This window comes from Patagioenas fasciata, chromosome Z, assembly GCF_037038585.1.
Source record: "Patagioenas fasciata isolate bPatFas1 chromosome Z, bPatFas1.hap1, whole genome shotgun sequence".
Classification (NCBI taxonomy): Eukaryota; Metazoa; Chordata; class Aves; order Columbiformes; family Columbidae; genus Patagioenas; species Patagioenas fasciata.
The window spans coordinates 85,171,468-85,195,945 of record NC_092560.1 but is presented as its reverse complement, the minus strand read 5'-3'; the positions used below and the strand labels follow the sequence as shown (position 1 = coordinate 85,195,945).

The window sequence follows — 24,478 nt, the reverse complement described above, 5'->3', positions numbered from 1 at the left end:
CGAGTTTTACAGACTTTCAATGCACAATAAAACATTTTATTTAAAAACAATGCATTCAATATTGTGTTTTGGCACATGAGTCAATGTTGCAGGCACATTCACACCAAAGAGTCACATTGCTGAGGTCCCGAACGAGCTGCCGCGCTGCTCCGCGCAGCCGGTGCTCGGGACGGGGCTGTGGCACTCGGTCACCGGGGAGCCAGGGCTCCGTCACCAGCTGCCACGCACCCGCGGGCAGGCGGGCTGGGACCAAACGTCACCTGCGGGCCCGGTCCCGCCCTCTGCGGGGGACACGGCTGAACCCCCAGCTTGCTCGCAACGTGCTTTGCACCATGTGCGGCTTTGCCGTCCACCTGAGACCGTGCCCTGGCCCTTTATGGACACTAGCCACTTAAAAATAAATAATGCTTTAAGTATGGCCATTAAATAATGAATCCTTTATTACAATTATGGCATTTTTTTTCTTTTTCTTTTTTTAATATTTATCTTTTTTATTGAAAACAACTCCATCAGGCATTGAACTGTATAGCCATTAGAATAAAGACACATTCATTTACAGAAAACCTGCTTTTTTCTCAACAATCTGTTTCTGCAACCTCCATTCACAGTTAGTTATATTTCACAAACGCTTGCTTTTTGGTATACTCCACAACTAAAACCGGTAGCCAAAATGACTTTGTTTTAATGTATCTCGCTACCATTCACTGGAAAGATGCAAGCAACGCAAATACGAACCCAAGATGTACCAAAGAAGAGAAGGTAACACAGGCATTTCCACTCATATGTACACCCCTGCTCACAGCGGCCCCGGCCGCAGCCCCCTGGGGTCCCTTCGCGGGTCCCCAGCCCTGTCTGGGGACACGGTCCTGGGGGAGCGGGGTCTGCACCCACCCGGACCCTGCCCTGGAGCCAGCCAGGAGCACTTCTCTCGCTTTTGTAAACGCAAATGTTTTGTACTTACAAATATCGATCACCTCGCATTACGCGTACTTTCATTTAGCCATATTTGCTTGTCTAGACATTCAGTAATGACAGTATTTTCCCCGCGCCATCAGGAATTTGTTTAGGTCGACAGAGGCAGGATGGTTTGGGGCCGAACAGCAGGGAAGGGAACGCCTCGCCAAGGCGATGCAGAATGGGGCCACTCACAGTCCCGAGCGGGGACCCCCCTTTGCCGCTCCGCGATGCACAGCGTCCTAATGCCAGGTCCTACCAGGACCCAGCCCAGAAACGGGGCTTTGGCTTCGGGAGGAGCGCGGGGCGGCGGGGGCTCCGTCCCTGCCCGCGGGCACAGCCCCGCTGCGCCGCGCTCCCCGCCGCACAGCCCGCGCGGCCCCTGCAGAGCACCACTCAAAGAGCATTTCAGAACACAGGCAAAACCACAGATGCACATTTTAAGACGGTTTTCCACATTGCCAGAGCTCGGACAAAAAATATTGATACTAAGAAGCAATTTACTTTGGGCTGTATTGCGCCATTGATTTTTGGGGCAGAACTCCCCATTAAAATCAATGATTCTGAAATGTTCAATGTGGTTCTGAAAAATCGATGGGGAGTTTTGCTTAAAAATCAATGATATAATATGGCGCTCTGTCAATAATTTTTCTGTATTCCCACTTCCGAATATTTGCGGTAGTTTCTGTGCTTCCTTCTCGGCCTGGGCGTCTCTCTGTGCCTCTGGAAAGTTCCAGCTGTTCCAGCTGTGCTGCCGGGCTGTCCATAGAGCAGGGTCCTGTCCCTCTTGGGGTGGGAGGGGGCTGCAGAGCGCCGGGGTCCCCCCAGCCCCTCTGCCCTCTCAGACACACAGCACACGGCCGCTGCCATCCTGCAGCCCTTGCCAAGAGGGTCCGCGGGGTCGAGGACGCGATGGGGACAGCCTGTCCTTGCACCCTGCGTGCTCTGCGCCAGCACAGCCGAACCGCGCGCGACCACGACACCGAGAATGCATGGTAGTATCAAGAACAACTCATATGGCACCATATGGCAACATACACCAGCAGCACTGCACGGCTATGCCTCCAGAAGCGGCTGCGAGGGGCCGCGCTCTGCTGCGGCGGCGATGGGCGCAGGGGGCACAGCGCGGGAGACCCCGACCCCTCTGCAGCGCCCGGCCCCCCGCAGCCTTTGAAAAAGCAAAAGCCAGAAAACGTGGGATAATGTAAACAGGGAAGGAAGCCGGCGGCTGCGCCTCCCCGGGGCGGGCAGAGGGGAACGCGGCTGCGGGGCTGGCAGAGCCGCGGTGCCGCGATGGCACCAGGAGATGCTCGCGCTGCTCAGGTTGGGGGTTGTGCTCCAGATCTCCTTCCTCACCGCCTACGTCTGCCCGTAGGTGAAGAGGCTGGGAAAAATTAAAATGTGCCGTTTAGAAGTATGATTTTAAATGGGATTTTGCATCTTCTTTCAGAGCCATACAGAAGAGTAGAAAAACGTTAAAATACTTGTAAGCGTACTTGCAATAAGAAACCCAGCTATTGTACAGGCTCCTTTCTCCTGAGACACAATGGCCAACGTTTCCCACCTCAGCGACGCTGGGCTTTGTCCTCTCTACGGACAGCCTGGTGTCCAGCGGTGCCGAGGAAGCTGCGTCTTCCCTTGGCCGCCTTGGGTGGCTGTTGGTGGCCGGAAAACAGGGCCACTAATTAAGTTGTCTGACTGCGGACTTAGAGATGCGCACGGGGAAATCTGGTAACAGTATTTCCTCTTCCCAGCACTCACTTCCCTTCAAAAAACACCTAAAGCCCCCCCGGCGCGTGGGGTCCCTGCCCGCGCAGGACGGAGCGGGGCGTGCGGAGGGGTGGGTGGGAGCCCTGCGCTCCCACTCGGGGCATCGTCCCCCAGAGGAGCCCCCATTGCCGGGGTGCAGGGAGCAGGTGCCCATGCCGGGGTTCGGCACGCTCCTCACCCAGCACCCCTGCAGACAACCCTAATCCCGCTCAGCGCGGTGGTTTAACTCTCAGATCAAGAGACCGAAGAGCATTGGGTATGTGGGCACTTGTTTCAGCCTGTCTGATCTGGACTGGGATGCGGCCCAAATTGAACTGAAATGCTGAAGTATTCTGAGAGCAGCATAACCCCCTAGCTAAGGTACGAGCCATATTGTGATCTTCACGTTATCCTTTAGAAAATGTAAAATTCAGTAAATATGAAAATATGCAAGCAGTGGAAGTTAGGATCCACATCGAAGAACTCACCCGTGATGGTGAACTGCAATTCAGAGTGGCCTTCTCCGTCAGCCACAGCGATATATGTATGCTCAGCTATCGACAGCAAAATATACAGAAGAAGCAAAACCTTTTAAAGTTAGCGTTCTAGTTCTAATCAGGAAGGAACAATAAAATTAAGAGACTTAGGGCATTTAGTGGAATGCTAAAATATTAAAGTACCTTAAAACATACTTAGTGGCATATCTATAAATGCAAAATATTTCAACTTTGCTGCCGCATGAATAGCATCCACAGAATTTGAAAAATGCTTCTGCACTGCTAACCATCCTTAGATCCTTTGATGAGCAGTGACAAGCGTGACTAAAAAGCATCTTTATATTATGGAAAATGTTTTAGGGTGTGGTGTGTGGGTTGTTTGTTTTTTTATAATTCTATCTGAAGAATGTTTAATTGGATTTTGGGCACTTTTTAGATAACCATTTGGCACTTGTAGGTTCTTAGGCACAATGCGACAAGGTGAGTTTGGCCAGTCCTTCACCGTGCATCCTGTAGAGCAGCTGGAACTCCGCGGGCAGCTGGTGGGACTCCTGCCACTTGGTCGTGAACTTGGTTCCCTTCTTGTCGTAGTAGTGGTACGGGAGGTCCTCCCGCGTGTTGGGGTCGAAGCCGAAGGGCCAGAACCCGTACAGGTGGATCTCCTCACAGATGGCAGAGGCAAGGGTGTACATGAGAATACCTGTGCTCAGCCGCTTGGGTGACAAGTGCTTGTTCTTCCAGTATCTGTGATAAAAGCAGAGGTGTGTTAGTCCGGGCTGCAAGTAACGCCGCAGGTTTGCTGTCAGAACATCTTTACTGCCGGGAGAGCGCCAGTGCTGACGGCCGGGAGCCTGGAGCAGGCACAGCCCGGTCTGCAGCTCAGCCTGGTGCCCGCGGTGCACAGCGGCCTCAGCACCCTGACCACAGGCTCTCGGCTCCCTCCGGGGTGTTAACCGGGAGAGGCGGCGCCTTGCACAGAAGAGCGCGATCCGCCGGCTCCTGCTCGCACGTGCACTTGCTAAGGAGGTGGCCACGTGGTCCTCGTTGGATGCGTCACAGTTTTCCTTGGCCCACCCCGCAGCCATCTGTTAGCATCCCTGGCTGCCAGCTGGGAAGACCAAGCTCTCCCATAAGCGGGGCTTTGCTTAGGCAGCACCTCCCGCAGCTGCCCCCGGGACAGACCCTGCCCCGCTGCCAACAACCAACCCGTGCTGCTGCGAAGAAACAACTGACGTACTTACTGCAGCACTAACAAACCGCATTGGCCCTGAAAACAAGCACTATCGGTCCTGACTTACCAGACAGTGCCTGCCAGATCAGCCACAAATATAAAAATAGAGTTGTATTTGTACAGAGAGAGAGAGAGCCGTATTTTGACAAGTTAAACACAAGGCAAAAATACCCACCTGTTCACATACTGCATGATATTTCCTGGCCAAGCCAACTGGACCTTTAGTTGCCCTCTGTGCTCAACAAAGAAGTCAACCAGTGTTCTCGTGACCGTTGCTGACGTGTGGAAGAAAAAAGCTGGGATCCAAAGAATGGCCCCATCCAGCTTTTTCAGGCTTAAAAAGAAGTTGTTGCGATCCTGAATGGTCAAAAGATTGTTGTAGTACTTTTCCAGGATGCTGGGGTTGAAGGTCGTGAGATTAGTTTTCCTTCCAACATCTTTCTGGAAAGCCTCAGTCGGAGCAAAATTGCAGCGAAAAACAAAATCGGATTTATCTATTTCTTGCCCGCACTGACTCCCGGTCAGGATCCCACTATTTCCCACCACGGCACAGATGTTGTAATGCTTGTTCAGGATGGGCGACACGTCGGGAAGCAGCGATCTGAAGTTATTGCTGATGGAGAAAACATACTTATGGCTGGAATAATCGTAATGCATCAGCTGTCCGATCCGAACACTGTTCTTGGTCAAAGAGAAGTTCTTGATCACGTCAACGTGCTGAAGGATTTCTTGCCTAAAGTAGAAGAGAGAAAGAAAAGAAAACACGGAGTTGAATTCCCCCTCTTTTATTAGGGATACTTAAAATATGAACAAAACTATGCTCAGGAATTTCCCTAGCAGGGCATGAAATTAAAAAACCAATGCCACTTTATTTGCTCATGTTTGTGGAAAACAACCAACCTTTCTTCCAGCTCACATCCTCCAACGTCTAAGCGCTAATGGAGTCCCACTGGGTGCCCTAATTATGGGTTATGGCTGATGGACAAGCAAAGGCAGATCCTGAGGCATGAGCTAAAACCACGGGAGGGGTGGCACAGGGACAGATGTGTGAAGGGCGAGCTGGTGGTGCCAGGAACAACGTGACGCTGAGGGGCAGCCACTGTCACAGCAGCCTGGGAGCCCCTGGGAAAGGACGGGGCAGGCTGAGGGCCAGTTCTGCTCCTTGGGCCATTGCTGGTGATGTGAGTGACCAGAGCGGGGGGAGAAGCCCAAGCGGTCTCTCAAACAGCAGGCGTTTGCCAGGACAACATTACAATCCAAGATGGTAGCAGCTATCCTAAATGGCTAAATTATTTTCTTTTATAGACATTTTTAATAAATATATATCAGTAAATATATACACGAAGTGTATAAAGTATATATTTACTGATATATGAATATATATGTATCTCTGTAAAGCAAATAAATAAAAGAAGCTGGGCAGACACCACCAATCTCACATCACAGTGAGGAAACCAAAAGCACATTTTACCTCCCATTAAGCAGGAGCAGCCCTGAGGCGGCTGGAGGAGCCCAGCAGCCCTGCACGGGCACGCAGCGGGGCAGCCAGCCCAGGAGGTGATGCCCAAGGAGGGCGTCTCCGCTGGGTCTGGGCTCGAGGCCCCGTCCGACCCCTTGGCCCCACAGCCGGGGGCAGGCAGAGCACACAGCTTGCTCAGCGCTGCCGGGGACTGGGAAGTCCAGCTGGGCATCTTTTGGCCTCCGTGAACACGGAATTTCATGGCTGTTACAGTCCGATTTGCTTCAAGTTTTAAAAGCCCAGCCATTTATCTTCAAGTAATGAGAATTTCACTTGCACCCCGGGAAACTGGGTCACATTCTGTTTGGTAAAATAACACATGCTGGAGCTTGGTGTCCTGCTCTGAAATAATCAATTCTTCCAGGAGAGCTGTAACCATCTGGGGAAATGCTCTGATTCAGCCTTTGTCTCTCACTGCTGGCAACTCAGAGCTCAGAGTATTTAGCAGTGTCTGATTGTATTTTCTGAAATCCTGGGGGGAAGGGGACCACCTCGGAGGGGTGAGGGGCCGCGCGGGTGCTCGCTCACCTCTGGTGTGCGAAGGCGCTGCGGTTGAAGGCCCACTTGGAGGGCTTGTCCTGCAGCTCGTGGCTCAGGGAGTTCGTGATGGGCACGAATGAGGGGTCCAGGAACTTCAGCGCAAACTGCGACCTGGAAAGGAGCGCCCAGACCCGCGCGGATACACAGCACAGACCCACGAGGACACACAGCACGGACTCACACACAGACCCACAGGGACACACACACAGACCCACACAGATCCACGCAGACCCACAGGAACACACACAGACCCACGCAGACCCGCAGCCCGTGCCCGGCCCTGCCCGACCCGCCCCGTGGCCGTCGCCGTCAGCACCGCGGACAGCGCCGGCCGCTCCCGCCGAGCCGCGCTCTGCCGGGCCGGGCTTTGTCGGGCCGCGCTCTGCCGGGCCGGGCCGTACCGCTCAGGGCTGGGACGTACCGGGCCGGGCTGTAGTGGGCCATGCCATGCAGTGCCGGGCAGGGTGGTGTCCAGCTGCCCCCCACCTTTCAACATCCCCGGGGCATCGCGGTTCCCACGCCCTCCCGGGCCCCCCCGCCTCCGGCAGCGCCGTCCCCGGGGTGTCTCCCGCTCCCCGCAGGCCCCGGGGCACCTCCGCGCGGGGGCAGGGCGCGGGGGAGCCGCATCCCTGCTGCGGGCCGGGGGCTGCGCCGAGCGCTCGGGCTGTGGCCGCGGGGCCTTCCCGGGGCCGCCCGCCGAGCCGGGGCTCTCCCCGGGGCCAGCAGCGGGGCCGGCAGGGCCCGGAGGCGCAGGGGCGGGATGGGGTGGGAAGGGATGAGAAGGGATGGGAAGGGATGGGACAGGCGGCCCCCGCTCCGAGCCTGCCCAGCCGGGCCGTTCCGCGCCGGGCCCTCACCTGAATCCCGCGTGGAACATGTACATGCGGGGCCCTCCCGGGCCGGCGGCGCGGGGCGCGCCGAAGATGTTGTCCTTCTTGAGCGAGACGTAGCTGATGAGGGAGAGGATGAGCAGCGCGATGCTGAGCATCACCAGCCCCAGCACGCTGGCCACCCGCACCATCTTGCAGCTCCTCATGCCGGGAGGCGGCCCCGCGGCTGGGCGTGGGCGGGGGGGGCTGCCGCGGGGCTACATGGGGGGCGGCGGGCGCGGGACGGGGCCCGCACCGCCGGCAGCCGGAGAGAAAATGGAGGGACCGAGCGGCGGCGCGATGAAATGGCAGCCGGGAGCGGCCGCCCCGCCGTCCCGGCCCCGGCAACCTCGGCAGCGCCGCCGTGCCCCCCCCGCCGCCCGGGCTGCCCCCGGCAACCGCGGCGCACGCACCGGCAGCCCCGGGGCCCCCGGCAGCCCCCCGATAGCCCCGGTGCACCCCGCACAGCGCCGGTACCCCACAACAGCTCCGGTGTGCTCCTCGACAGCCCCAGGGTTCCTCCGCGACAGCCTCTGTGCCCCCCAGCAGCCCCGGTACCCCCAACAGCCCCGGTGTGCCCCTCGACAGCCCCAGGGTTCCTCTGCAACAGCCTCTGTGCCCCCCAGCAGCCCTGGAACCCCCCAACAGCTCCGGTACCCCCCAACAGCCCCGATGTGCCCCTCGACAGCCCCAGGGTTCCTCCGCGACAGTCCCTGTGCCCCCCAGTAGCCCTGGTACCCCCCAACAGCTCCGGTGTACCCCCCACCAGTACTGGGTTTCCTCTGTTTCAGCCTCAGTGTGTCCTCCCCAGCAGCACCTGGTACACAGCCTGGCACCCCAAGTGTGCCCAGCCCAACATTCCCGGGATGCCCCTGACAACCCTGGGGTGCCCCCGCCTTGGGGTGCCCCCCAGAGACCTCCCAAAAGCCTGAGGGTGGCCCAGTGTGGCACCCAGGGTGACCCGCAGCCCCGGGGTGCATTGGGGCTGAGCTGGGCTGTGGGCAGTGCTGCTGGCTGAGCCACAGGGGGCCCCGGGCTGCTGGGGGACCAGCGTCTGGGTGGGGGCACAACGTCCCTGCTCCCCAGCACAGGGCTGCGACATTCCCTGAGACACTATAGATCACCATATGGCACCGACAGCGACGTGGGAGCCTGCACAAGGGGCAATGTCGAGCCTGCAGCTGGCTCAGGACACCCCTCGGTCTTAAAACGCGTGGTGTTCAGGGCATGTTACCACCTCGAAGTGCCCCACCAGTAATTAAACTGCCCCGTAAATCACACCGCAGATTTCATATGAAATCCAAGAAAGCCTGGCTTCTGTAATCTGAGGAATGTCTCCTAAGAACATGACTTCTGCATGCTGCAGTGCTTTCAGTATTTCTTGAAGCTACGTTTTCTCCTTACAAAGCTCACCCCCATAGACAGCTCTGCATCTGAGCCCTGAGTTCATAGAAGTGCCTTATAAATAATAAATATTGTCTTTGTAGCACCATCCTTGCTCTGGGCTATATCCCACAAGCTCTCCATGCATGAAGCTCTCTTTGAAGAGGAGGAACATGAGGAGCTTGCAGGGTTGGGTTTACGTCACAGTGTGGTTCTTCAGCCTTCGGTGGGAGTTTGGCCTGAGTATGGCCTGGAGGCCTCTGTCCCAGTCCTGTGGGATACTTGTGGCTTTCGCAGAGGGAGAAAAGGCGGAGAATGTGGGAAATAACACAGTCTTGATACAGGAGATTATAAGGTTTTTACATGACTTGTCACATGGTTTCCGTGTTGTCCACCCGGTGCGTGCTGCCTCCAGCTTCAACAAGCCCACCCAGGCATCCCAGGATACACCACCCCCAACTTTTCACCTTCAAATAATTTGGAAATCAATTGTGTAACACTTAACATTATCTTGCATAGTTTCTGACCATGCACCCTGGGGTTGGGTACATACTCCTTGTGTCATACCCCTGTCCACTTTTCTGGCACTCCCCAGGCAGAAGAACTCCCGACCACTGGGTTTTGTACAAAACTCCCACTGCCTGCATGGAGGATGAGGGGCGAGAGTAGAGTAGAATCATAGAGTCATAGATCCTGCCTAATCTCGGTGCAAAAGAGATCCAAGAGGACGCTGGAAAGGCGCTTTGGCAAGCCGTGTTTAAAACCCTACCGTGTGCCGCAGCCGCTCTGCTCCTGACCCCGCCGTGAGCCCCAGCCCAGCAGCGCCGGCCCTGCTGCCTGCAACACCAACAAGTTGCAGTGGAAACAAAGGCAGTTCTTGCTTCAGATTCTTCAGAGATAGCAATATGTCAGGAGCCCCTGGAGAGGCTGAAAGTAAATGAATCAGTGCTAGAAAGTGAAGGATATCATCCGCGCTGAATGGTGAGAAGGAGTCCTGAACAGTATCTTCATTGATTTTCCTGTAATTGACACAGCAGCTCGGCTGGCCGGGGGCTGCGGCACGGGGAGCGGGAGCGGGGCACCGAGCTCCCCGCCTGGGGCCCGGGAACAGGTTCTTATCAGGTGGCTTGTTTTCTGTGTGGAGCTGTGTGCGAGGTGGTGGGTTGGTAAGCCAGCGTTCACTGTGCACAGGGTGTTCTGCCACCTGCATTGAAGATCAGGGCAGAGAAGGACATGTCCTGTGCCTTCACGTCACCAGCTGCTCCCGCAGCCCCTGCAACAGCGGTGAAAGCCCCGGGTGCAGGTTACAGCGAGTCCTTAAGTGACCGTGTTTGCTAGAGAATACAACAGTGGGACACAGTGGGAAATTTGTAGGAATTACTGGTCAGTTTTGATTTGAGGCTCTCTAAGGAGGAATGTGCCTTTGGTATGAAACCTCTGCACCTGCAGCATTCAGCACAGTGACTGAGCCTGCTCCCTGGGATGGACACCCAGGATGGACACCAAGAGATGGATATCCAGGATGGACACCTGGGATGGACACTGAGGGATGGACACCGGGGATGGACACTGAGGGATGGACACCGGGGATGGACACCCAGGATGGACACCCTGGGATGAACACCCAGAATGGACACCCAGGATGGACACCCTGGGATAGACACTGAGGGATGGACACCCAGGATGGACACCCTGGGATGGATACCTGGGATGGACACCTGGCAGCTGGGTGGGGGATTTCTGAAAGGAGATGTCACCACCTGCCCAGAGCGAGTTGCAGTGCAGAGTGGGAGCTCTTTCCAGCATTCCCAGTGCATTCCGTGTGCCTGGGTGTCCCTGCAGCACTGCACCTGACGGCATTTTCACCAAAGTAGAGAAGAACCGTGCTCGGAGCAGGGACAAGGTTGCAGCCAGCAGAACAGAGCAGAGCAAGGCGGCATTCCAATGGAGGAGAAGCGCAGCTACACCACTTAAAAGAAACCAGGAGCATAGATTCGCTTTCAAGCCCAACTGAGGAAACACCCGTCGGGCTGGCTGTGTGCTTAGGAGAGGTTCCCACTTCTTGACTTATTCGTGGAAATGGGACATGGTCAATTTAACTCGACAGGAAAGCTGTGCTTTGAAGAATTGCCCCCACGGAAATCAACCTTTTCCAGGCTATCTTTGTGGTTTCCCTCCCTTCTTTGAAGCTGCTGTTTAGGGTCTCCAAGCATAAGGGGGGTCTTGGTCTGACAGACTGCACCCAAAATAGTTTTAAAGTCTCCTTAGAGCCAGGTGCGTGGCAGGCTGCTGGTGTGTGAAGCCCCGTGAATGTATCAGCAGAAGCTCTCCCGCCCTCAGCCGCGTTGCAGCATCCCGGCTCACGCTGCAGCCGCGCTCCCCGGGGGGGTGAGAGGAGCCGCTGCGCCCGTCCCGCCGCCTGCCCAGGGCACCGCTGTGCGGCAGAGCCGCCGGCACCGGGCGCAGGGACGGCACCGCGGCGGGGCTGGGGACACGGGGTCCCCGCTGCGACCCCGGCCGCCGCAGCACCAAGCCCCCCATTTCCCTGAGTCACTCCCCCGCACGAAGGCCCCGGGGTTTGTGCTGATGCAGCGCCGGGGCAGCTAAATGCTTTGTTGAACGCCTGCCCGAGTGTGCCTAAGTGCTTTCAGCCCGGGTGGCTGCTGAGCTGGGTTTCCTGGGACAATTATTTTGAACATGAGTACACAAAGTCTGCTCGAGTCCCTTTCTAAGTGCTTAAGTTATTTTGTTTTAAAAATCTGGCACTGCCTCCTTATACCTGCGGTCAGAGCAGCCTGAGATACGTATTTGTTTTAATTATATTTGCAAAGATGCTTGCTAAACATAAAGGGCACATGTCCCTTTCTGACTTCCCTACGGACAGTGTTTCTCCCAGGCTCGGAGCCCTCGCTTTCCTGGCAGCCTCAGCGCCCGGTGCCCGTCCCTTCAGCACAAGGAGGTTCCTGGGGACCCAGGGAAACCTGGAGACAAGGGCCCAGGCTCTGGGGGAAACCTCAGCTCCCAGATGATTAACTGCACTTGGCCTAGTTAAACCACCAGGAATTTACTGAAGGCCTCAGGATTTAAGCCAGTCATCTATTTTATATTGCACTGTTTTCACAAGGTCCCACCAGCTGGTTTGTGGTGCTGCCCTAGAAGTTTCCCATGCTAATTACTACATCTCCCCCTGGGAGCGGGGATGCACGGCACTGCAGGGATGCACTGCAGGGATGCACGGCACTGCAGGGATGCACTGCAGGGATGCATAGCACAGCAGGGATGCACTGCAGGGATGCACGGCACTGCAGGGATGCACTGCAGGGATGCATAGCACAGCAGGGATGCACTGCAGGGATGCACTGCAGGGATGCACGGCACTGCAGGGATGCACAGCAGGGATGCACGGCACTGCAGGGATGCACAGTACAGCAGGGATGCACAGTACAGCAGGGATGCACTGCAGGGATGCACTGCAGGGATGCACGGCACTGCAGGGATGCACAGTACAGCAGGGATGCACAGCAGGGATGCACTGCAGGGATGCACTGCAGGGATGCACAGTACAGCAGGGATGCACTGCAGGGATGCACTGCAGGGATGCACAGTACAGCAGGGATGCACTGCAGGGATGCAGTGCAGGGATGCACTGCAGGGATGTGCTGCAGGGATGCGCTGCAGGGATGCACTGCAGGGATGCGCTGCAGGGATGCGCTGCAGGGATGTGCTGCAGGGATGCACTGCAGGGATGCACAGCACTGCAGGGATGCACTGCAGCAATGCATGGCATTGCAGTGTTTCACTGCAGGGTGCACAGCACAGCAGGGATGCACTGCAGTGATGCATGGCATTGCAAGGATGCACAGCACTGCGGGGATGCACTGCAGGGATGCACTGCACTGTGGGGATGCACAGCAGGGATGCACAGCAGTGATTCACTGCAGGGATGCACTGCACTGCGGGGATGCACAGCGGGGATGCACAGCAGGGATGCACAGCAGGGATGCACTGTAGCAAAGGGCTGCTGCTCTCCCCAGCTGCTGCTGCGGCTGCTGTCCTCTGTCCCCGTGCAAGCCCCCGTGGGCTGGCACATGGCCGTGGCCCTCGGGACGTGTCTGACCGTCTGCGTGTCCTGAGCTCCCCAAGGACAAACAGCCCCGCTGTGGAAAATCCCGATGGACGAGCTAAAGCGGGCGGAATACAGGAGCGATTAGTGGTGCGCACACAGCTGAGCTTCCTGCAGATTACTTGTCTTTACACCTAATCCTCTGCATTGAAAAAAATCCCCAATCTCTTCATTTTTTTATGGAGTGATTATCACAGACTCCAGAATGGTTGTGTAAAAATTAATCCCGGGGGATGAGGTGGGTTTGGAGCTGCAGCGTGGGGCTGGCCGGGCACGGCAGCAGCCGGTAAACAACCCCTCCCGGCACCAGGGGGTTCGGCTCTGGGGGTCCCTCAGTCTCCCCGTGCTGGGGGTTTATCTGGTGGCCTCAGCAGCGGTGTCACAGGGCTGGGGTCACCAGAGCATCCCTCTCCTGGTCCTTCCCCCTTGGCGGTCCTGGTGCTGTAGGGGAACGCGCAGAGTGGCACCGCACGTGGCAAAGCCGCTCCAAGGGGGGTTTGCACTAATTTACTCCGTGATGGTCTAAAGATGGAGATTAGGCCTTGGTTTAATTTTATGCATTAATCACCAAGAGAGGGAACGTTTTATTTGTACGTAGATGGCCACCGTCCCTCTCCCCTTTACACCGCGCGGCTCCATTGATTTCATTAGGATCCGCCAGGCAGAAATGAGAGCGGAACTTGGCCCCCTTAATTAAGTCGACTGTTGCTAAAGGCAGAATGATGGAAAATAATTAACCCTGTAAAAAACACATGATGCTGAGAAGGAGAAATACATAATTTAGGAATCAGGAGGCCACTATGCAATATTAATTGCAGACAGCATGTCTGAACAGCACGAGATAGCGCGGGTCGTGCGCCCGTCACAGAGCCGCTGCGCAAGGCCAGGTTTGCTCCCGGCGCTGAACAAAGAGCCCCAAAGCTCCATCTCCCGAGCGAAGGGCTGCGGTGGGTCGGGGCTCCGCACGCTCTGCCGCGGCCGGGACAGCCCCCCGCCCACAGCTCTGCCGGGCACCGACAAATAAGCTCAGCCAATTTCGTTAATTAAAGTTCTAATTGTGCTAAGGGAGCTTTGACCTCCTAGGAGGACCCTTGCCCTTCTTTGCAAAGAAAATTGGATTATTCCTACTCGTGCTGATTGTCAGTGCCTTCTTTGCCGCTAAAATATTCTCTTGACTTCCTAATCAAATGACTTAAAAAGGCAAACATGGAACTTTCAACAGCAATAACAAATATGCCTATTTATTTAAACAGGCATAAGAGATAGTAATTCAATAGGCAATTTCTAGAGCAGGCTACAAATGAATGCAAACAGAAAGCTGCTTGTCTCAGATGATGCTTTAAGGGTTGGATACTGGATTTAAAAGCTCTTTCGGTGCTTTCTTTTTAGCACAAAAGCATTACTTAGGAGGCAGAGAAGTGCCTTAGCGGCTGGGATTGTTCCTCATGCCATGGGGATAACAGCGGTGAGCAGCCCGGCAGTTTCAGGAGGAGAAACTTTTTTAGCACGGTGGCTCCAGTATTTTACACTCAAAGACAGCTCCATAATCGTGGGAGGGAAAGATATCAGTGAAAAATCAATTAATGCTCATTTCTGGTATCACTGTCATTAATGGCAAAACTGATAAGAACCACCTTCGTGTTTAATTTGCAGCAGGTAAAATGGTTACACAGGAATCTTGTATCCCGCTTACTTCTTGCTCAGAGAGGAGAGGTTGAGGGTGTGACTGGCACAGGGGTGCAGATGTGGGTAAACCAACACGAAAATCCTCAGACTGACTGCAAATCTCAGTGCTGTCGAGGCGGCGGCTTCAGGGGCTGAGTCTGGCTGCGGAGCGGTTTAATGCGGTGAAACTGTGCTGCCATACGCACTTCAGCCTGGGCAAAAACGTTGCCTGTTAGCAAATCTCAACCTCTGAGGCTGAACCCAGCCTGCAGCTCCCCAGATGTGTTTGCTGGCGTACCAGAAGAAGGCATCTTATTTTAGGGTACCCGTCCAAGGCCATCGTTCTTTGTCCCCAGGGCAGTGCCAGCTCAAGGGTGCTTGGACCCAGCAGCAGGTCTGTGGGCACGACCCACAGCCGTGATAAAAACACACCAGCCGTCACTCATGAGAATGAAATACCCTGATTACGGAACTGTTTGAAGGGAAGCACGACTTGCCTGGGGGGGTTCCTCTGGGCAGAGCTGCTGATGTGGGTGCTGGGGACATCGGGGTGTTCCGCAGGGCGGCTGTCGGGCTGGGGATTTGGGGTCGGTGGCAGCGCAGGCACTGCCCTGGTCTCCCACGGGGCAAGAGGTGATTCCGTGGGTCCCGGGCAGCTGCTCGCATTGATCCCCACTTTGTGTTGCCGTTCATGGGTAACAGGCCAGCCTACAACCAGACGGAGAGGTGCCGCTGCAAGAAAAATGTTAGCTTTGGCTGCGCACAACTTCTAACTAATTCTTTACGGTCGCTTTATAGCGCGGGTAAGTGCAAAGGGGAAATGAAGCACACGCTGAGGGGTTTGGCACTGGTGGTCCCTGCAGGGCACACAGACCGGAGGACTTTGGAGCTGCGCTGTGCCTGGCGTGGGTTTTATATGTGAACTGTTGTGTCCAAACCACGGCAGGTGCTGTGTGCCAGAGGGTGCCCAAACCACGGCAGGTGCTGTGTGCCAGAGGGTGCCCAAACCACGGCAGGTTCCATGTGCCCAGAGGGTGCCCAAACCACGGCAGGTGCTGTGTGCCCAGAGGGTGCCCAAACCACAGCAGGTTCCATGAGCTCAGAGGGTGCCCAAACCACAGCAGGTTCCATGAGCCCAGAGGGTGCCCAAACCACAGCAGGTTCCATGTGCCCAGAGGGTGCCCAAACCACGGCAGGTTCCGTGTGCCCAGAGGGTCCCCAAACCACAGCAGGTTCTGTGTGCCCAGAGGGTGCCCAAACCACGGCAGGTTCCATGTGCCCAGAGGGTCCCCAAACCACGGCAGGTGCTGTGTGCCAGAGGGTGCCCAAACCACAGCAGGTGCTGTGTGCCAGAGGGTGCCCAAACCACAGCAGGTGCTGTGTGCCCAGAGGGTGCCCAAACCACAGCAGGTTCCATGAGCCCAGAGGGTGCCCAAACCACGGCAGGTTCCATGTGCCCAGAGGGTGCCCAAACCACGGCAGGTTCCGTGTGCCCAGAGGGTCCCCAAACCACAGCAGGTTCTGTGTGCCCAGAGGGTGCCCAAACCACGGCAGGTTCTGTGTGCCCAGAGGGTGCCCAAACCACAGCAGGTTCTGTGTGCCCAGAGGGTGCCCAAACCACAGCAGGTGCTGTGTGCCCAGAGGGTGCCCAAACCACGGCAGGTTCCATGTGCCCAGAGGGTCCCCAAACCACAGCAGGTTCTGTGTGCCCAGAGGGTGCCCAAACCACGGCAGGTGCTGTGTGCCCAGAGGGTGCCCAAACCACGGCAGGTGCTGTGTGCCCAGAGGGTGCCCAAACCACGGCAGGTGCTGTGTGCCCAGAGGGTGCCCAAACCACGGCAGGTTCTGTGTGCCAGAGGGTGCCCAAACCACGGCAGGTGCTGTGTGCCCAGAGGGTGCCCAAACCACAGCAGGTTCCGTGTGCCCAGAGGGTGCCCAAACCATGGCAGGTTCCATGTGCCCAGAGGGTGCCCAAACCACGGCAGGTTCCATGTGCCCAGAGGGTCCCCAAACCACAGCAGGTTCTGTGTGCCCAGAGGGTGCCCAAACCACGGCAGGTGCTGTGTGCCCAGAGGGTGCCCAAACCACGGCAGGTGCTGTGTGCCCAGAGGGTGCCCAAACCACAGCAGGTGCTGTGTGCCCAGAGGGTGCCCAAACCACGGCAGGTGCTGTGTGCCCAGAGGGTGCCCAAACCACGGCAGGTGCTGTGTGCCCAGAGGGTGCCCAAACCACGGCAGGTGCTGTGTGCCCAGAGGGTGCCCAAACCACAGCAGGTGCTGTGTGCCCAGAGGGTGCCCAAACCACGGCAGGTGCTGTGTGCCCAGAGGGTGCCCAAACCACAGCAGGTTCCGTGTGCCCAGAGGGTGCCCAAACCATGGCAGGTTCCATGTGCCCAGAGGGTCCCCAAACCACGGCAGGTGCTGTGTGCCCAGAGGGTGCCCAAACCACGGCAGGTTCCGTGTGCCCAGAGGGTGCCCAAACCACGGCAGGTTCCGTGTGCCCAGAGGGTGCCCAAACCACGGCAGGTTCTGTGTGCCCAGAGGGTGCCCAAACCACAGCAGGTTCCATGTGCCCAGAGGGTGCCCAAACCACGGCAGGTGCTGTGTGCCCAGAGGGTGCCCAAACCACGGCAGGTGCTGTGTGCCAGAGGGTGCCCAAACCACGGCAGGTTCCGTGTGCCCAGAGGGTGCCCAAACCACGGCAGGTTCTGTGTGCCCAGAGGGTGCCCAAACCACAGCAGGTTCCGTGTGCCCAGAGGGTGCCCAAACCACGGCAGGTGCTGTGTGCCCAGAGGGTGCCCAAACCACGGCAGGTTCCATGTGCCCAGAGGGTGCCCAAACCACGGCAGGTGCTGTGTGCCCAGAGGGTGCCCAAACCACGGCAGGTTCCGTGTGCCCAGAGGGTGCCCAAACCACGGCAGGTTCTGTGTGCCCAGAGGGTGCCCAAACCACGGCAGGTGCTGTGTGCCCAGAGGGTGCCCAAACCACGGCAGGTGCTGTGTGCCCAGAGGGTGCCCAAACCACAGCAGGTTCCGTGTGCCCAGAGGGTGCCCAAACCACAGCAGGTTCCATGTGCCCAGAGGGTGCCCAAACCACGGCAGGTGCTGTGTGCCCAGAGGGTGCCCAAACCACGGCAGGTTCTGTGTGCCAGAGGGTGCCCAAACCACAGCAGGTTCCGTGTGCCCAGAGGGTGCCCAAACCACGGCAGGTTCCATGTGCCCAGAGGGTGCCCAAACCACGGCAGGTTCCGTGTGCCCAGAGGGTCCCGTCCCTCTCCCGATGCAGCCACCGCCAGCACAGCCACTGCTCCCCAGGATGCTGCCTCCATCCTGCAGCCTCCCGTCTTAAACACTACATCAAGGAATTATTTCTTAAATGACTGTAATTTTATTTTCTAGTCCTGGCTAATGAGCTCTTTGCGTAATGAATCATAAATTACTTAGAGCAAGATCTTTCTTTTACTTAGAATGGGTAAAAAATCGGTGGCGTCTCCAGCCTGCGCCCGCCGTGCCCACACGGCAGCGGATTTTTCCAGCTGAAGCTCAGATATGCGCAAGCCCTAATTTTGCAGATAAACAGCTTCTATTTCATTAAATGAGCTCTGCACAGAATGTTTGTCTTAGTTATTTCCAGAAAATTAATTCATAGAGTTTAATCTGTTTAGCATCTGATTAATGGGATTTTTAATCACCCATAATAATGATAATAAAAGGCTTAAAGTAATAACCAAGGAAAAGGTGTGTATTTGTCTTTGCTATTCCCATTGTCCTGACAGTCATCAGTGCCGCACAATAACTCATGATATTTGGCATTGTTTCTTTCGGATCTATTGACCAGGTGGAAAAAACAGACCTTGTTTGAATCTGATTCATTTAACCGTTTTTGTAAAATTACCTGTTATCAGGAGAGTTACTTTTGGAGCAAGAATTTCAGTCTCCTGGAGCCAGGATACATCTGTACCGTTCGCTCCTGTGACACAAACACCATTAAGCCCATGTCTCCAATAATTAAATGCCTGCCGCACGACACCTAAAATCATACTTGTTGTCAGATCTGGCACAGGGTGCAATAGTGATACATTACAGCACAAATTCAGCGTCTGAGCAGCCACGCTGCGGCGCAGATGTTTGCCTCGGGGACGTGACGCTGCGTGGCCGTGGGGACAGCGAGCCCTGTCCCGTCCCCAGCGCAGGACGGGCGGGTTTGGGTCCGAAGGGGCCGGAGCTGTGTGCTGTGGCTCTGGCGGGCGCTGGAGGCCGGGGATCGATGCTCCTGCCCAGCGCAGGCTCTGGCGGGGGACACGGGGAAGCACGTGCTGAGAGCAGCAATGGCATCGCCTGCCTCTCGCCCGCTCCTTCCCCCTCCCGCTCTGAAATTGGACAGAAACCGATCGATTTTTCACTCTTTTCGGGGTGAGGGGAAATTGCAGGAGGAAGATGACTTGAAAGGATGAGATGGATGGGAGTAGCCGGAGCTCGTCCTCCACAGGGGAGGAGATGGCAGTGGCGCTGGAGCAAGCTCTGTGTCCTGCAGCGGGCTGTGCGGCTCCAGAGCGAGCTCTGCGTCCTGCGGCGGGGTGTGCGGCTCCAGAGCGAGCTCTGCGTCCTGCGGCGGGGTGTGCGGCTCCGGCTTGGGGGGCGCTGGGGGCTCCGCTCCCGCAGGAGCTGCGCCCTTCACAACCCTGTGCCAGCAAAGAGTCACTAACGGTGACCAATTTAAAGTGCCCGTGGGGTTGTCTGGGGAAGGGGGTGACTGTGCCCGGTCCCCTGGCTGTCCCCCGAAGTGTCAGTGTCTGCGACCAGGCTGTGACCCCAGCAGCGAGGGGACAGCGCCAGGGTTCGGTAAGGACTTGTTGTGGGGGGCAGCGCCACCCCCACCGAGCAGACGGGGGCCATTGTGACCCTGTGCCAGCTCCCTCTGTCCTGTCCTGTCCTGCTGGACAGGACGTAGTAGTAAATTATAATGTGAAGAAATACTGAGCTTAATGTCCTGCTCAGGTGACGAAGGGGAGGAGCAGGGCTGATGGTCATTAGTCACCAAGTCCCCTGAAGCTGGGTAGTTGCTGAAGGCATTAAAAATAGAGGAGCCAGGGAGGACGGAGGAGGCCATAGGGGACAGGGCTGTGCCAGGAAGGCTCTCTGTCCTGTCCTGTCCTGCCCCAGGCTGGCAGGGCAATGACAGCCCCTGTGGCTCCTGATGAAGGAGGGACGACCTCTCCCTGGAGTTACAGCTGGATTTACTCGCTGGACTTAGAGCTTCGAGGGAGGCTGGGGCCAGGGGAGCCCCGCGTGGAGCGAGCCCCGCGTGGAGCGTGTCCCCGGGGTGTCCCCAGGCTGCTGCCCAGCGCCACCGCTGCGGCTGCTGCTGAAGGGAGGGACGAGCTCTCCCTTGCAGAGCAGTTATAAATTCCCAGCTTAGCAGGTTTCAAGCTGATTGCCTTTCCTCGCAGTGTCTCTCTGTAAATGAGGCTTTTCACAGATGACAGATAGAGCTGCTCCTCCGGAGCATAAATCCTCCCCAGCGCCGAGAGCCGCCGCAGCCCGTTTAGCAGCCCGGCTCCCCAGCCAGCCCCAGCCCCGCTCCTCGGATGACGCAGCTCTCCGATGGCAGCTCCTCATCAGTTAGCGCTGTCTGCACCACCGGGCCTGCCCGCAGCCTCTGCTCCGCGCTGAGCCGGGTACCAGCCCCACATCCGCAGTAAACCCGTGCCTGTCCCTCTGCTCCGGCCAGCCCGGTGCCCACCACCACCAAGGGATGGGGTCCCTTCGACCCGCAGCCTGAAACGGGGGTTTCCCTTGTCTGTCAGGTTGTGCAGTAATTAGTGCTGAGGGCCATCTACCCCATTAGCGACATCCTGCGCAGCACCAAACCCCTCCATCGCTGTTTTGTTTCTCCAGCCTGTCTCCACCGCGCTCCCTCACCGCAGGGACGGGGACACCAGGCGGCTGCCCCCACAGACCCCGACCCTCTGCCTTCCTGACATGGCCCGCATGTTAAAAGTAATCCCTGTCCCCTATGGCCTCCTCCGTCCTCCTCCGTCCTCCCTGGCTCCTCTATTTTTAATGCCTTGAGCAACTACCCCGGCTTCAGGGGACTTGGTGACTAATGACCATCAGCCCTGCTCCTCCCCTTCGTCACCTGAGTAGGACATTAAGCTCAGTATTTCTTCACATTATAATTTACTACTATAATTTATTTCTTGTTTAAGCATCTTTCCCCCAGAGGATCTCAGGGTAGTTTAAGTCTCATGGCCCATTTTTGCAGGCTTTTGGGGAGCTTTCTCCATGTCATTGGCTTGATTTATTATCTTTCGTTCTTCTATTGGTGCACACAGATTTTCCCCAGGGTTTCAAACCCAGCTGTTGGAGGAGGAACCTCCAGTGTAAATACCAAGGTCACCTCGTTCAGCGCAGGTACAGCCTGGAGAGGGTGGCCCGTATGCACCCATCACCTATAGGTCTATAGGCAGCCCTGCCTGTGGGGCCGTGCTCAGGGGAGGCTCCAGCACACTGCCTGCTTTACCCCCAAACCCCTGTGACGTTTTTGCTGCTCTACACGTCACACCAAGCCTGATAAGACCTGTGTGTAAAGGCAGAAAAGTGAAGCGATTCCCCTTTGCGGGTGCAAATCCCTGGGGCCGGCAGCGCGGAGCCGAACCCGCGGGGCGCAGGGCGGCATCCACCGCGATGTGCGTTGCTGCCGTTTGCCCGGGACTGATCCAGCAGCGCTGCTTTGCACCCAGCAGAGAGCTGCCACATGGCAGATCAGAAGGCACCCCGCTACATCCCTGTACCCCGCAACACAAAGCCCAGCCCCAAGCCTCTGCTCACACCCGCGCGGATCGGGGGTGATGCTGCCGAGGTGTGGTTTGGAGGAATCGGTCTTCTGCAGGACTGTGCCACGTGCAAAGTTTGCAAAGGGAGCCAAACATCAATGAAATCACCTGCACGTTCCTAGGCGAGCGGGTTAGGAACCTGTTTGCGAGCGAGCCGCATTCCTGCCGAGGCCGGAGACGCAGCCCGGCGCTCATTACTCTGCTCCCAGATGAACAGTAAGTCTCTGGAACAGTACTTACAGCCTGTAATAATATTACTGCTCGGTCTGCTACATGGTCCCTCAGTCATTTTTTCAATTAAAAAAGGACCAATGCTCTATTAACCTTTTGCCTGCTACTCCATTCTTCATACAGCTGCTGGCCCGAGATTGCGAGCCATGTATTAAAAAAGGCATATATTACTGTAAACCATCTCCAAGTTTTCTGTCATTAGAAAGATGAAGTATCATATTTTCATTTAAAAATACGAGACAGTTTATCAAATTCACAACCTCTGAACCGGCAGGGAAATCTCTTTGTTAGCGGGCGTGCAGCGCCTCGCACCCCGGGGCTCGGGCGCTCAGCGGTGCTGCTGACAGCCCTTCTGCCGCCCACAGACGGGGTCTGCCTGCACAGTCCCTTGGCAGGAGATGTCGGCAGCTGGAGTAAGCGCTATAAATAAACATACCTCTGGCCATCACACTGGTGCGCGGGTCCCAGGAGGGCGGGCCGCTAGGACCTGCGGTTCCTGGCTGTCCCATGGCAGCGTGCCCGGCGTCCCAGCCCGCCTGGTGTCCCAGCCTGCCCCTTCCCCACAGCCCTTCCTCGCACCGCCAAGGCTGGACAACCTCGTTTCGCTCAGGATTTCACGAGGGGTTTAGGAGGCAGAGTCTGGCACAGGGTCCTGTGGGATGGCGGTGCTGTCCCCATGGCCACGGGACCCGACATCCCCACTGCCACGGCCGGTGCTGCCGAGCACCCAGCCTGGCCGGGCTGCCAAGCGCTGCTTTGAATTTTGGTTCCAGGTTGATTTGTTGCTTGTATTCCTTCTCTCAAGGCACCAGCTACCGGCTGTGACTACAGCCACCCGTCACACGACTGCTCGTAATAACCATTCCAAACACAACCCCTGGGCAGCAGCGGGTGCAGCCACAGGGCGACCTCCCGGCATAGCGCACGCAGGGGAAGGGCACACGTACAGATACACAACACACGTACGTAGCACGTGTAGGGACCGGTCGCACCATACACGATGGTTCTCAGCGCCCTGGCCCCGCTCGCTGTCCCCCGGGACGTGCTGGCTTGGGGACACGCTGCCTGTCCCACTCGTCCCAAGGTTGTCTTTGGTTGTTTTATACTCTTCATGGCACCTACCGTAAAGTACAAAAATTACCCGTGAAACTTTGAAGACTTTTCCCGCTGTTGACACGGGGAATGTGCAACAGTGCGAATTCCTGATCTGGGCTTTTTCTTTTTGCTGACACTGCTACCTCCGCCTTTCCACCCTGTGTTTTAGGGCCTCTCCTCTTCTCTCTGTTGCCATAAATTTGTGCTGGCCTCCTCCAGGCTGACTTGCAGCACGAAGCCATAAACACATTTCAAACAGTGTCATTTGGCCGGCGCGGGGCTGTGCTGATGGGCATGGGGCTGTGCCCCAGCCCTGCCGCGGGGCTGTGGTTTGCCACAGCAAACCCTGTTTCCCAGGAGATTCCCAGGTCCGTTCCATGCACCGACCCACAGCCAGGGCCCTCTTTAGTCCAGCATTTGAGATGAAGTGACCCCTCGCTGCTTTATATCCCTGTTCTCTCAAGTCCTCTCTCAGGGCTCCCCTGGCCGCCGGGCTGGTGCTGGTGCTGGGCGAGCGACGCACACTGTGGTGGTGGTGACGGGTCCGGCTTTTGGGCAGAAACATCATGGCAAGCCCCAGTTTCAACTGAATGGACCACAAGAGCTTTAGGTGGCCCAGCCACGCTTTCCGCTCTTGTGTTCCCAGGGACAACGTGCGGAGCCAGGGACAGCAGAGGAAGGATGTGGTTTATCTCATGATAACCAATGAAGCCCTCATGGGCTAATACACTGCGTCACGGCAAACACGCAGGCGCGGCGCTGGCGCAGGTGTGTCCCTCCCGGCGACGCCGGGATGGCGGTCAGGCTCTGCCCGGGAACACCAGCACCAGGACAACAGGTCAGGCTCTGCCCGGGAACAGAAACACCAGGACGACGGGTCAGGCTCTGCCTGGGAACAGAAACACCAGGACGACGGGTCAGGCTCTGTCCAGGAACAGAAACACCAGGACGACGGGTCAGGCTCTGTCCAGGAACAGAAACACCAGGACGACGGGTCAGGCTCTGCCCAGGAACAGAAACACCAGGACGACGGGTCTGACAGCGCTGCGGACGCTGTGGCACCGCCACCGAACGTGCCGGTTCAATCCCCGCTCCTGCTGCTGCCTGTCGGGCTGTGCAGCGCCTGCAAAGCCCCCGCAAAGCCCCCGAGCCCGGGGAACGGCTCAGAACCGGACGCGGTGCCGGCTGGAGCCAGCACTCGGCAGCGTCAGTCCTCGCTGTTCCCAGCTCTCACGTGAAACAAGAACAAGGGGTCTATTTTCAAGCCCAGGCAAGGTCTGGGGCTGCTCCTGCCCACCCCCTGCCCCGTCTGCCTCTTACGGCAAAGACACCAAAAGCGTTTGTGCGTCAGCCTGACGTGCTGGGCAGTGACCAGCTCCTCTTACCAGGGTCTGCTCTTAAATAAGTCTGCACTAGTGAGACCCAGACGCTGCACTTTGATTTCCAGGATTCGCAAATAATGGCGTACAATATATTGTTGGCTAGAAATTACCTGAAGCTCAGCCCTTCTGAGATCGCTCTGCTGTACAGAAAATAGACCCTGCTGCAATCAATAGGCTTTCCATGCTCGCTGACTGTCCGCTGCCCATTAGTTTACTGGGTTTATTTTGCTTACAGTCCCAGCTGCATCAATATAAGCATTGCAACTGTTTCTGGGTTTAATTGTGGTAGCAGCGAGCAGGGTGGCGTGGGTTGTTGTTTTAAGCTCTAACCCTTTCCCTGCAAGGTTACAGGCCCTTCATGTAGACATGGAGGCAGCAGGAGGCAGCAGGTCCCCAAGCAGCATCA

The 24,478-nt window shown here is 56.9% G+C and overlaps 1 protein-coding gene across 1 annotated transcript; it reads right to left on the bottom strand.

Moving 5' to 3' along the window:
* Positions 1-7,649, bottom strand: LOC136115461 (alpha-N-acetylneuraminate alpha-2,8-sialyltransferase ST8SIA3). Its single transcript, XM_065861594.2, has 4 exons — positions 7,348-7,649; positions 6,479-6,601; positions 4,607-5,164; positions 1-3,944 (listed from the first exon to the last, which is right to left on the bottom strand). The coding sequence occupies exons 1-4, from the start codon at positions 7,524-7,526 to the stop codon at positions 3,662-3,664; spliced, it is 1,143 nt and encodes a 380-aa protein (XP_065717666.1). The 5' UTR covers positions 7,527-7,649; the 3' UTR covers positions 1-3,661.
* Between the last annotated feature and the right edge of the window lie 16,829 nt (positions 7,650-24,478).

Coding starts and splice junctions, on each gene's coding strand:
- LOC136115461 (XM_065861594.2), bottom strand. CDS start 7,526: ATGAGGAGCTGCAAGATGGTGCGGGTGGCCAGCGTGCTGGGGCTGGTG. Junction 6,602..7,347: donor ATGTTCCACGCGGGATTCAG/GTGAGGGCCCGG, acceptor GCTCCTTTCCAG/GTCGCAGTTTGCGCTGAAGT. Junction 5,165..6,478: donor AGCGCCTTCGCACACCAGAG/GTGAGCGAGCAC, acceptor CTTCTACTTTAG/GCAAGAAATCCTTCAGCACG.